The sequence below is a fragment of the Chiloscyllium plagiosum genome, chromosome 18 (assembly GCF_004010195.1).
Source record: "Chiloscyllium plagiosum isolate BGI_BamShark_2017 chromosome 18, ASM401019v2, whole genome shotgun sequence".
NCBI lineage: Eukaryota > Metazoa > Chordata > Chondrichthyes > Orectolobiformes > Hemiscylliidae > Chiloscyllium > Chiloscyllium plagiosum.
This window is the reverse complement of record NC_057727.1, coordinates 43549441-43562814: the sequence shown is the minus strand read 5'-3', so window position 1 is coordinate 43562814 and position 13374 is coordinate 43549441. Positions and strand designations below refer to the sequence as shown.

The 13374-nt window shown below is 38.6% G+C and overlaps 1 protein-coding gene across 1 annotated transcript in view; it reads left to right on the top strand.

Moving 5' to 3' along the window:
* Positions 1-2344, top strand: part of tmf1 (TATA element modulatory factor 1) — a 54869-nt gene extending 52525 nt beyond the window's left edge. The window contains exon 17 of the mRNA XM_043708642.1: positions 909-2344. Within this exon, the coding sequence (XP_043564577.1) occupies positions 909-1052 (144 nt within the window). The 3' untranslated portion in view covers positions 1053-2344. The remainder of the gene's footprint in view (positions 1-908) is intronic.
* Positions 2345-13374: the final 11030 nt, after the last annotated feature.

Below are 13374 nucleotides of genomic sequence, written 5' to 3'. Positions count from 1 at the left end.
CATAGGGGTTGTACATATGGATTGTAACAACCCGACTCCTCTGTGCAGGAAGCACACACAATGGGGTTGCCGACAAGATGGAGAACAGCGGCTCCCCTTCCTTCTCCTTGAAGACCTTCAGGAGCTGTTCGCACTGCTTCACATTTCTGAAGGTCACATCAAAGTAGCCTGCCCCAGGGAAATCCTGCAGGCAGTACACGTCCGCTGCAGCGAACCCACAGCATCCCAGCAATACCTTCTTAATAAACAGGATGCGATCCACCGGTGTACGACCCTCTACCTTCTTCACAGTCACCCGGACTGTGTTTCGAACTCCCTGCCCAGGGCTGCGGACAGCTGATGAGGTCATAGCTCTGAGATTGGCTGGTCCTCCTTAGATATCGTGGTATCTCCCCTGCTTAATTCTATTTGCCAAAGCTGTCTCATTTCCCTTTGTTTTGCATGATATAGAGTAGTTTGACTAATTGACTTCCATATGGAACAGAACACCTTACAGTTACTTTAAACTAAAAAAAAGGATTTTGGCTATCTTAATATATTGAGGGATTTTGGTCTGGTCCATAACACCATACACTACAACTAGAAGAAAAAGGTACCCATTCCAGGGTCAGACTAGATCACTGACGCTCTAACTAATTAATATAAATAAATGTTTTGTGGGCCCAATGAACTTTGATGTCAATGAGCATGGTTGCGTTTTGCCTACAATGTAATTTTTGTCAGCTTACATTATAGCTAGGATTCTATTAAATGTGCATGATTTTTACCAAGTCCGACAATGTTTTACTACAACTTTTAAATATTCATGATTCTTTAAAAAATCCAAAAGTTGCAAACTTGGCAAAAAAAATGTACCTGTTAATTGATTGTGCCAACTTATGACCAAGCTAATATAATTTGCTTTTCAGGATATTGATCAACGGTACAATACCATCCTTCAGATGTATGGTGAAAAAGCAGAGGAAGCTGAAGAACTGCGACTGGACTTGGAAGATGTGAAAAACATGTACAAAACCCAGATAGATGAATTGTTAAAACAGCGGCTAACCTGATTTGCTTTATCTCAGTAAACTTGACATTTTAGGTTTTTTTTCCCCCAGTTTCCCTGAATGTGAAATGCAATACTGCTGACAAGTATTTGGCATAAGGTGTGAATGTATGATTGTAAATATAAACTGTATTCTTTAGTGCTTTTTCTTAATCATTTGTTGCCTTGGAAACAAAAAAATGTACAGTATAATATAGCTCGGCTGAATAAAAATAGTGATGGCATGAGAGAAGTACATAATATGAAGGATTCAAGTGCAATATTTTGAGTAAACCGGATTTGCAGCTGACCCTGCAGATGAACATATAACATTCTGAAAAATTCAGTTTTCTGGACAGAATTGTACTTCTGAACACTAGATGGACCAGTTTTATGGCAAACTCAATTGCCTGAACTCAGGCTTTAAGTTTCACAAAACATTATCTGCTAGGGGAAAGTGATTCAATAAATAAAATATCCAAATACTATGCTACGCCGGTAGATTCTTTATGTAAGTAAATTAAAAATAAATGCAGAGTAAAGCATGTTTCATTTTATTGAATATTCTAGTTATTACTAAATTCTAAGTGCAAAGATTTTACAGCTACATGGGTTGGACACTTAAACAAATGAGGTTGAAGTGATAAAGATACTGTATTGCTGATAATAGGTTCAAAGTAAAAAAATTCCTTTTGGCCTACTTTTGCTAATAGTTACATATACATTATACAATTTTAAAACTCCATTGTGATCTGTGTAGGACAAGTACATAGTAACATTAATAGATCTTTCTTGGTGCTATATTCTGTGCATTGAAAAAATATTAAAAATGCTTTATTTAAAATTTTCTATAACTTGAATTCGTAATTTGAGCTATTATACTTTCAAACAGTAAGTTTAAAATGTAAATAATTTGTGTAATATTGTTGGGGTTTAGGATAATAAAGTCTCTTAACTGAATTACTATCTTGTACTCTGATTTCGATGAATTCAGGATCTTTGATTTGTTGTAATGCTTGGGTGCGGAAAAAGCTACATTTATTCAAGAAAGCTAAAAGGCTTAAATTTATTTTTATTAGTATAGTTTTAAAACTAGGAACAAACAGTAATTTTGTATATTTTTCAGGCCAGTAAAGCAAGCAACCTGTTTCCTTCATCCCTGTTTTTCAGTCTGTTTGTGAACAATATATCTCAAAACTATCGGCTAGATTTTAGCAAAATGTGGGACGTACATTATCTTAGCAAGTTTGAGAAGATTTGTAGCTCTGGTTGAGGTTCTGGATGTAGGTTTGCTTGCTGAGCTGGAAGGTTTGTTTTCAGACGTTTCGTCACTAGACTAGGTAACAGCTTCAGTGAACCTCTGTGTGAAGCACTGGTGATGTAGCCCGCTTTCTATTCTAGCGGGCTACACCACCATGCTTCATCCGGATGCTCACTGAAGATGTTACCTAGTGTGGTGATGAAATGTCTGAAAATGAACCTTCCAGCTTAGCGAGCAAATCTACATCCAATACATTATCTGTGTTCCAAGGAAATACTGATTCATTGTTAATGAAATTGTGGTTTTGGGTCCAAATCCCAGAAATTTATTTTAAAGGATCCATTATCTTTGTGAGAGAGAGAGAGCACAACTTTACAAATGTATTTTTAATTTAAAATGTTGGCTATTTTAAAAGATCATGGATTGTCTCAGTTGCTGCAATGGGATTAGTTGCAGCTATCAAAATATGAGCTGGCTTTTCAGAGAAAGTTGTTGGATATGGATTGGCATGAAGCCTTCTCAGTGACCTGAAAAGGTCTTAATAAAAATATTTCATTTTCTCGCTTTGGAGTTACAAACAATCAACCAAACAAGGAAAAGCCTTAAGGAAGAGCTGAGTAACTGAATTAACACACAGTTATAGGGGTTATAGCTCTACTGAGTATCCTCTTGTTTGTAGCTGTATTGATCCAGCTACAATGACAAAATGTGATACAGTACAGTTGACTTGCCTTTCTTTTCTAGTTAACCACCTCCATTCTCCAAACGAAATCCCAATCCTAATATTGCTACAAATCAGACATCAAAGCTGATTAAGTAAGCAAAAACATCTTTGATTCCATCCTTCAGTGCCAAGATATATAGCAAATACAATTGTGCTTATTGACATCAAAGTCGATTGGCCCTACAGAACATTTGTTTAACTGACCAACACAGCATCAGTGTTCTGATCTGGAATTGGTAGATTTTTCATCGTTGTCTATACTGCAGTGGTGAAGTGCTAGCAAGCACGTGTCTGAGTTTCAACCTGGAAACTTTATTTCCAATATTTATTTGTTTCTGGAGGAGTTGAATGTATAAATTGAGCAGTGTGAACTATCAACGTATATATCCTGATATAGTTTTTTAAATTCAAGTTCAATTGATTTATAAGTTTGATTATGATTGTCAGAATGCTTAGTGACAGAAATATTTGTACTATGATTCTATGACTTCATTCCTATTTTATGTTTTTGATGACTAAATTGTTGCAAAACTAGAAACGTTGAGTACATTTACTTTTGATTTATTCATAGGATATTAAATATTGTTAACATAGACATATTTTGTCATTTCCCTCATACTTTACAACTTCAGCATTGAAATGACACCACATAGACATTTGAAAGATGTATGGAAGAAATTACAGCATGCCTATTTTGAGAATTACTTGGGATAATCATCCTGATATTGGCAAAGATTATTTTTTCTGAAGGTTCCAGTAATTTGGTAATTTCCTTGCTCTGTGATATGCACAATTTGATTTGTTAATATTTGGTTGTGGAACAGCATAATGGTTTCTTCTAGCATGTTATTAATGTGCCATATTTTCACTTTCACGTCCTTACTATCAATGGCATTAAATAAACCACAAAGTGAGTTTTATTTACAATGACTATTATTGCTTTTCCAAGTTTATTTTTTTAAAGAGCTTCCTTCAATAAACTTTTTTTAAAATGTTCATTTCCTTAGGGTTCTGCTTTAAAATATTTGTAAGAATTTTCTCTGTATGATAACCCAGTTGGACCGATGGACCATATGATGCACCATTGATTTATAGGATACGTAGCTCAGGTGCACAGCATAGGTGACTCTGTTCTATCTATACTCTGTACATGATGTAGTAATATTCATTCTCATGATTCAGAACGAAACATTTTGTTTCATGCTCAGAATCATACAAAACAGGAGAAGATAATTGACCCATTATGCCTTTTGCTCTAAATCTTTCCACTTAGTATCAAAGTTGCAGCCTGTGTGCAACATGTGTTTGTCATAGAAGGTTGAACAGGTGCTGGGAAGAATTGAGAAGTATGGCTATTTTTAATTGAGCTTCTGCAGCCTCCTGCATCTCACTCAGAAAATTTGAAGACCATGAGAAACACCAGAATGAGGATCAGAATACATGGTTAAACAGTATGTGGGCTTGGATATAGCATAAAATTGAGTAATGGCTTTAATAATAATATTATACTGATTTTAAAAATATCTATTATAGAAAAGTTGGACAACCACTGTGGGGAATGTTAAATATTTTCAATGCTAGAATACTTTTATTAGCTGGAATGCTATATGTAGAATTACAGGTATGGTGGTGGACCATGTAGTTTTAATAACCTGGATTAGATCACTTCAGGTTTTACGTGCATCCAAGTTAAATAAAAATTGTATAACAGTATTTTTTGCAAACCAGTGTTACTTCTACCAATAAATTTTGTTTTGTTTGATCTGATGGCAGCTCGGCCAGCTATTAATTGATTTAGAATTCAGTCAATGACACGCATTTGATTGTAGTCAAGTAGATATTTAAATGAAATAATGTGTCAATTGGGAGGTTATTATTAACTAACCAAAGGAGTTACTGTTTTAAAAAAATCAGGTTGTAAGTTTGCTAGGTGAGCTAGTAGATTTGTTCTCAGATGTTTCATTGTAGTAACATCATCAGTGAGCCTCTGATGAAGCATTGGTGTTCTGTTGTTCTTGCTATTTATCTGTCTTGGTCTGTTGTGATGGGTGATATCACTTCTGGTTCTGTTTCTGAGGGGTTGGTAAATGGGGTCCAAGTCAATATGTTTGTTAATGGAGTTCCGGTTTGAATGCCAGGTCTCCATGCATGTCTTTCTTTAGCCTGTCCCAAGATGGATTTATCTAAGTCTCTGAGTTTCCGTGTTATTGCTGTGTGTGAGCTTGGCCAGTTTCTTGTAAGGCTAGTCATTTCTTTGTCTTTGTGGGCTACCATGATGCCTAGGGGCCGGACTAGTCTGGTCGTCATCTCCGAGATATCTTTGTATGGCAAGGTGGCATCATGGTAGCCCGCAAACCTACCACCACACTGAAACAGCTCCTGATGAATTTAAAGGACCCCACATCAACAACCAGCAAAACAAATGTCATATACTAATACACTACAAGTACTGCAACAAACAGTACAAACGGGTTAGAAACTGGCCATGTGGATACATGAGCACCAACTAGCCAACAAAAGACATGACCAACTATCAATAGTATCCCTACACACAGATGAAGAGGGACACCAGTTCAACTGGGACAATACATCCATCCTGGGACAGGAAAAGACATGTACGGGAATTCCTGGAGGCCTGGCAGTGAAACCAAAACTCCATTAACAAACAGATTGATTTGGACTCCATTTACCAATCTCTCAGAAATAGAACTGGAAGTGATATCATCCGTCACAACAGACCAAGACAGATAAATAGCAAGCACAACAGAACACCAACACTTCATTAGAGGCTCACTGATGATGTTACCTAGAGAACAAATCTACCAGCTCACCAAGCAAACTTACAACCTGATCCACAACCTGAGCTACAAATCCTCTCTCAAATTGCAATTAAAAAATAGTATATGCTCAGCCAGTTTAGCAACACTAAAGCCATACCGCACTTGGATAATACACTGGAAGTCAAGCCCTGTTATTTCTGGAGTTGTACAAAAGTTAAAGATATTTTCCAAATATGGAAAATTCCCCAATTTACTTGCCTTTAAGACCCAGGTTAACGGACCAGATTCCTGTATTCAACCAGAATTACTTTTTATTACAAATAAATGGATTCTGGATGCAGGTAAACAGCTATTAACTACTGACGTATAATTCTAATGATTAAAACTCTAACTCCCTGTTATAATCTCCCTACATATCCATACAGATAGACACAAAATAAAAGTGTAATAAGTAGAGGGAAATCTGGGAAGGCAGTTCAATGTCCTTATCCACAGGGTTCACTGTGTGATGAATGGGTGGCACAGTGGCAAGCTTTGCTACATCACAATGCCAGGGTACCAGGTTTGATTCCAGCCTTGGGTATCTATCTGCATGGAGTTTCCACATTCTCCCAGTGTCTGTGTGGGATTCTGCTGGGTGATCCAATTTCCTCCCACAGTCCACGGATGTGCAGGGTAAGTGGATTGGACATGCTAAATCTCCCCAAAGTATCTAGAGATGTGCAAGCTGTGTATATTAGCCATGGTAAACGCAGAGTGATGGGGATGGGGTCGATTTGGGTGGGATGCTCTTGGATGTTCTGTACAGACATAATGGGCTGAATGGCCTCTTTTTGCACCTGTGGGGATTCTATGATTCTAATCTATGATCCTTTTGCTATTTATTGATCTGCCTCCAAGTGTTTTTTTATATCCGTGCAGGAGACACAAAGCAACTGGTTCAAAAATTATAAAGTCTCTGACTTATTGGCTAAAAGCCACAGCTTAATGCAACTGGTGAGGGAAAATAAATTGTTTAGCTTTTACTGTTAAGTGGAAAGAAAAGTATACTATCGCTCCTTCAGATGATCTGAAGGTTTCGGGCTATATCATTCACACCCACGTGCTGTTCAGCTAGCTGGGATTAGTAAAGCATGATTTACCCTTTATAGATGGGAGATCTCTGTCTTTGAATAAATGTCTTCAAATGCCTGTTGATTTGTTTCTAATCCTTATTTACTATTGATGTTAAACCAACCAGTTTAAATCACTAGTGACATATAAGGTATTGGCTCTGAAGGAGTTTCTGTTCATGTTGAATTGAACCCCACCCAATATGATGATGTTACACAGTCTTTGGATTGAGTTATGCACAAGTATCCAAAAGGAGCAGACATACTCTGTCTCAGTCCAGAGAGTCCTTTGTAATTTTGTCTGACCAGGCATGTAAATTACATCGATTGCTATTGATCAATACATTAGGTTGCTAAGAGAAGTGCTTCTTCTGTTTAGAGGCTCTATCCCTGACCACTGATAATTCGACAGACCCTGGACCCCACATAGAAAACAAAAGAGATCCCCCATCACGGCCTGTCTGTCTTGTTCAAGGCTTATTAACAGAATTGAAGAGGTTGGTGGCAGTGAAATATTCATGCCACAATGATCATACAACCTCTACAGTGTGGAAACAGGCAATTTGGCCCACTGATTTCATACTGACCCTCCAAAGGGCGTGCTACCCAGACCTACCTCATCCCTGTAACTGTGCATTTCCTAAGGCTAATCCATTTCCAAGCCTGCACACTGTGGGCAATTTAGAATGGCAATCCATCAACCTGCACATCTTTGGACTGTGTGAGGAAACTGGAGCACCCGGAGAAAACCCACATAGATATAGGGGGAAAGTACAAACTTCTCACAGACAGTCGCCTGAGGATGGAATCGAACTGGACCCGGGTCCCTGGTGCTGTGAGTGGCAGTGCTAAGCACTGTGCCATTGTGCCACCCAGAAATGAATATTAAGGCAAAATAAGCAGGCCAGACTAAGCAGTTTCCTTCCTTAAAGGACCTGCGTGAAGTAGAAGGCTTTCTCTTGACAATCAATAATGGTTTCATGGTCATGATTAGTTTGTTACTTTCAGATTTCTATGGAATTCAAATGCCATCATTTATCACGACAGGCTTTGAACTCAGGTCCAAGAATATTACCTAGATCCCTGGATTAATAACCTAGTAATAATATCATTAAGCCATTGTCCCCACATGGTGGTTTCTGAAAAAATGACAAAATGTATTTACCAATTCTTCAGTAAGGGTGACACATTTTTCTCTTTCTAATCATCTGACATGGCATTTTCCCTGTTTCTTGGGAAGATTGAAAGATTATGGCACACATTTTTGCTATCTCTACCTCATTTTCTTTAGCACTTGGGATGCAACCCACCTGGACCAGCAATTAATCTATGTAGATTAATAAATAAGGTATAGAAACAAATAGCAAGCAACCTTCCTATATATTCTATTAATATTCCTTACTATTTCTGCTTCTGATGTTTTATCATCCTTCCTATAAATAAACACTAAATAAGGTGCTAATTTTGGTATTCTGATTTTACCTTGCACATATCACCCACTTTGTCCATAACAGGCTTAATCTTCACTTTTATTACCATTTACAATTTAAATGATCATTGAAGATTTTGCTTCTCATTTATATTAACTGCCTATTTATTCTCATCTTCTCCCTTTGCCAGTCTTATTTTCCTCTTCACGTCCTCTCTCAACTTATTGAATTTGGCTTGGTTCCTGCTTGAAGAATTCACCTGATATGCATCTCTCACATCTTTGCAGAAATTGGTTGCTGAAATTAACAGATATATGACACCTACATTAAATTGCATCTGAGTGTGAAATTAGGAATCTTCAAATAAATTTCAGAAAATGATGTAATCACAGTGGTACTATTTTGAGGGCATGTGTGGGGAGACATGGTTTGTCATTTTCCAGCTTTGAATTAGTCACTTTTATATTGTATTCACTGTATTAAGTGACAAGGTCAAGGAATCCATATTAACATTAACATGTAGCTTCTGTAGCCAGTTCAGGTCATTAACTACACATACAAAAAAAGTCAAAGCCAGTCACTAAATAGATAATTATAAAAGTAATTAAGTTTTAAATAGTGAACTTATGTAAGTAATAAGTATACTAGAAAGACTTATTTTAAAATAATTACAAAAATTTGAATTAACCTAAAAGATGCTGATATAGCAGAAACTGTTCAGACAACAGAATTTTTTTTAGTTCTATACAAAACAGTATTGTCTTCGCGAAGCCTGAATAGAGTACTAGAATTGAGTATTCACAATCAGCTTAAGATTGGTAAAGGAAGACTCTTCTCATTCATACATGATACATACTTGTTCATTTGGACTGTATACCATCAATTGAAAAATTAGAAAATTTTCATAAGCACAATGATGAACATGAGCCCACTGCCAATTGACAGTAAAGAACAAATTAAATTTACATAACAATAACTAGACTGACCCAATCAATATCAACAATTTGTAGTATCCCTCCATCTGATCCAGAGACCTGGGTTCAAGTCCCATCTGCTCCAGCTATGTGACACAATACCTCCTAACAGGTTGATTTAAATAAACTTGCCTGACTCATGGGCCAATGGGCTGAGGAGTGGCGGAGGGAATTTAATTTAGATAAGTACGAGGTGCTGCATTTTGGGAAAGCAAATCTTAGCAGAACTTATACACTTAATGGTAAGGTCCTAGGGAATATTGCTGAACAAAGAGACTTTGGAGTGCAGGTTCATAGCTCCTTGATAGTAGAATTGCAGGTAGATAGGATAGTGAAGAAGGCGTTTGGTATGCTTTCCTTTATTGGTCAGAGTATTGTGTACAGGAGTTGGGGGGTCCTGTTGTGGCTGTACAGGACATTGGTAGGCCACTTTTGGAATATTGCATGCGATCCTTTCTATCGAATGATATTGTGAAACTTGAAAGGGTTCAGAAACGATTTACAAGGATGTTGTCAAGGTTGGAGGATTTGAGCTATAGGGAGAGGTTGAATAGACTAGGGCTGTTTTCCCTGGAGCGTCGGAGGCTGAGGGATGTCCTTACAGAAGTTTATAAAATCATGAGGGGTATGAATAGGATAAATAGACAAAGTCTCTTCCCTGGGGTGGGGGAGTCCAGAACTAGAGGGCATAGGTTTAGGGCAAGAGGAGAAAGATATAAAAGAGACCTAAGGGGCAACTTGTTCACGCAGAGGGTGGTATGTGTATGGAATAAGCTGCCAAAGGAAGTGGTGGAGGCTAGTACACTTACAACACTTAAAAGGCATCTGGTTGGGTATCTGATAAGGAAGAGTTTGGAGGGATATGGGCTGGGTGCTGGCAGGTGGGACTAGATTGGGTTAGGATATCTGGTCAGCATTGACGAGTTGGACCGAAGGGTCTGTTCCCGTGCTGTGCATCTCTATGACTCTATGACCCCTTGATGTGATGTTCATCTAAGAATTAAAACTTTTTGCTAGCCAAGTATTAAATATTTTTAAGGTAAGAATATGTCAATCTCTGCAAGTGAATCATAGAATCCCTATAATGCAGTTTGAGTTTGCACTAACCCTCTGGAGGGCATCCCAGCCAAAACCACCTCATCCCCATAACTCCCCATTTCCCATGGCTAATCCACATAGCTTGCACATCCCTGGACACCATGGGGAAATTTACATGGACAATCCAGTTAACCAGCACAACACTTTGGAAGGAAACTAAAACACCCAGAGGAAACCCATGCAGACACAGGGAGAATGTGCAAACTCCACACAGACAGTTCCCCAAGACTGGAATGGAACCTGGGCCCTTGGTGCTATGAGGTAACAGCGCTAACTGTGTGCTGCCCAACTGGATAAAATTGTAAGTTACTATTGTCAGGGTAAGTATGCCTTTTACCTTTCACAATCTGAAATTCACTATTCAATCATGTTTCTACCTTAATTGGTTAAGATGTGTATAAGCTGAAATTGTGTTGCTGGAAAAGCGCAGCAGGTCAGGCAGCATCCAAGGAGCAGGAGAATCGACGTTTCAGGCATGAGCCCTTCTTCAGGAATCCTGAAACAACACATTTTCAGCTCTGATCTCCAGCATCTGCAGTCCTCACTTTCTCCTAGAAGATGTGTATAAACAAAGTAAACATTTTCCCTCTTTATTCATATTTCTTGCAAATTGTCTGGAGTACAAAGAAAATTGACAAAATGTTTAATTTTTTCAGCAACATGCAAGAAGATTTATTTCATTACTTACAAATTGAAGTGGATCAAATTAAGAGGAAACAAATTAAATATCTGAAAATAAAATTACATGTGCCTTTCATAAAGCTTTGAAAGGTGACATATAAAGATACGGCAAGATAAAGTGCATACATACAAGGCCTTTGTAAGGAAGGCAGTGAAACATTTATAATTCACTGCTTAAGACTCAGCTTTAAAGTATTGCACATCTATCTGAACACGGCACTTTGACAGAAAGTTTGGAATAATTATGATTGTTTTACATCAGAACATAAAGAGCAGGAGTAGGCCCTTTGAACCCGCTCCAGCATTCAATAAGATCACATCTGATCTTTTTGTAGCCTCAGCTCCTCTTACCGAAAATCTCACCATAACCCTTAATTCCTTTACTGTTCAAAAAATTCAATGAGGAAGCCTCAACTACTTCACCGGTCAGGGAATTCCACAGATTCACAACCCTTTGGGTGAAGAAGTTCCTCCTTAATTTAGTCCTGAATCCTCTAATTTTGAGTATATGCCCAAGATGTTTCACCCGCCAGTAAAAACATCTTCCCTGCTTCTATCATATCTATTCCCTTTATAATTTTATGTTTCTATAAGATTTCCCCTTCATTCACCTAAATTCCAATGAATATAATCCCAGTCTACTCAGTCTCTCCTCATAAACCAACCCTCTCAACTCCGAAATCAACCTGATGAATCTTCTCTATACCCCCTCCAGTGCCCATACATCCTTTCACAAGGAAGGAGACCAAAACTGTGCACTGTACTCCAGGTGTGGCCTCACCAGCATCCGACAGACCTGTAACATGACCTTCCTGCTTTTAAACTCAATCCCTCTAGCAATGAAGGACCGAAGTCCATTTGCCTTCTTAATTTACACCTGAAAAACCAACCTTCTGTGATTCATGCACAAGGACACCTAGGTCCCTCTGCACAGCAGCATGCTGCAATTCTTTACTGTTCAAATAATATTCCTTAGAATAGGGAAATTACATGGAGATTTGCTTGAAGTAATCAAAATAATGTGGGGGTTTTGACAGAATAAGTCGAGAGAAATAAAATCATTTCTCTGGTCGGTAACAAAAGTTATAGAGTTGTACAGCATGGAAACAGACCTTTTGGTCCATGCAGACCAAATATCCTAAATTAACCTAGTCCCATCAGCCAGCACTTGGACCATATCTGTCTAAACCCCTCCTATTCATGTACCCATCCAGATACCTTTTAAATGTTGTAATTGTACCAACCTCCACCACTTCCTCTGGCAGCTCATTCCATACACGCACCACCCTCTGCGTGAAAAAGTTGTCTGTTAGGTTCCTTTTAAATCCAGCCCCCCCTTATCCTAAACCTATGCCATCTAGTTCTGGACTCCCCCAATCCAGCGAAAAGAACTTGTCTATTTACTCTATCCATGCCCCTCAAGATTTTATAAACCTCTATAAGGTCACCCCTCAGCTTCTGACGCTCCAGGGAAAACAGCCCCAGCCTGTTCAGGTTCTCCCTACACCTCAAATGCTCCAATCCTGGCAACATGCTTGTAAATCTTTTCTGAACCCTTTCAAGTTTCACAACATCCATCCTGTCAGAGGGAGACCAGAATTGCACACAATATTCCAAAAGTGGCCTAACCAATGTCCTGTATAGCCACAACGTAACTTCCAACTCCCATAACAATGCTCTGTCCAATCAAGGAAATTAATACTAAACACCTTCTTCACTAACCTATCTATCTGAGACTGAACTTTCAAAGAACTATGAATCTTCACTCTGAGATCTCTTTGTTCAGCAACACTCCCCAGGATCTTACCATTAAGTGTATAATAAGTCCTGTCCTGATTTGCTTTTCCAAAATGCAGCACCTTACATTTATCTAAATTAAATTCCATCTGCCACTCCTCAGCCCATTGGCCCATTTGATCAAGATCTAATTAGATTAGATTAGATTACTTACAGTGTGGAAACAGGCCCTTTGGCCCAACAAGTCCACACCGTCCTGCCGAAGCACAACCCACCCATACCCCTACATTTACCCCTTACCTAACACTACGGGCAATTTAGTATGGCCAATTTACCTGACCTGCACATTTTTGGACTGTGGGAGGAAACCGGAGCACCCAGAGGAAACCCACGTCGACACGGGGAGAACGTGTAAACTCCACACATCAGTCGCCTGAGGCGGGAATTGAACCCGAGTCTCTGGTGCTGTGAGGCAGTAGTGCTAACCACCATGCCGCCCATCTGGTGGTAACCTTATTGGCTGTCCACTACACTTCCAATTTTGGTGTCA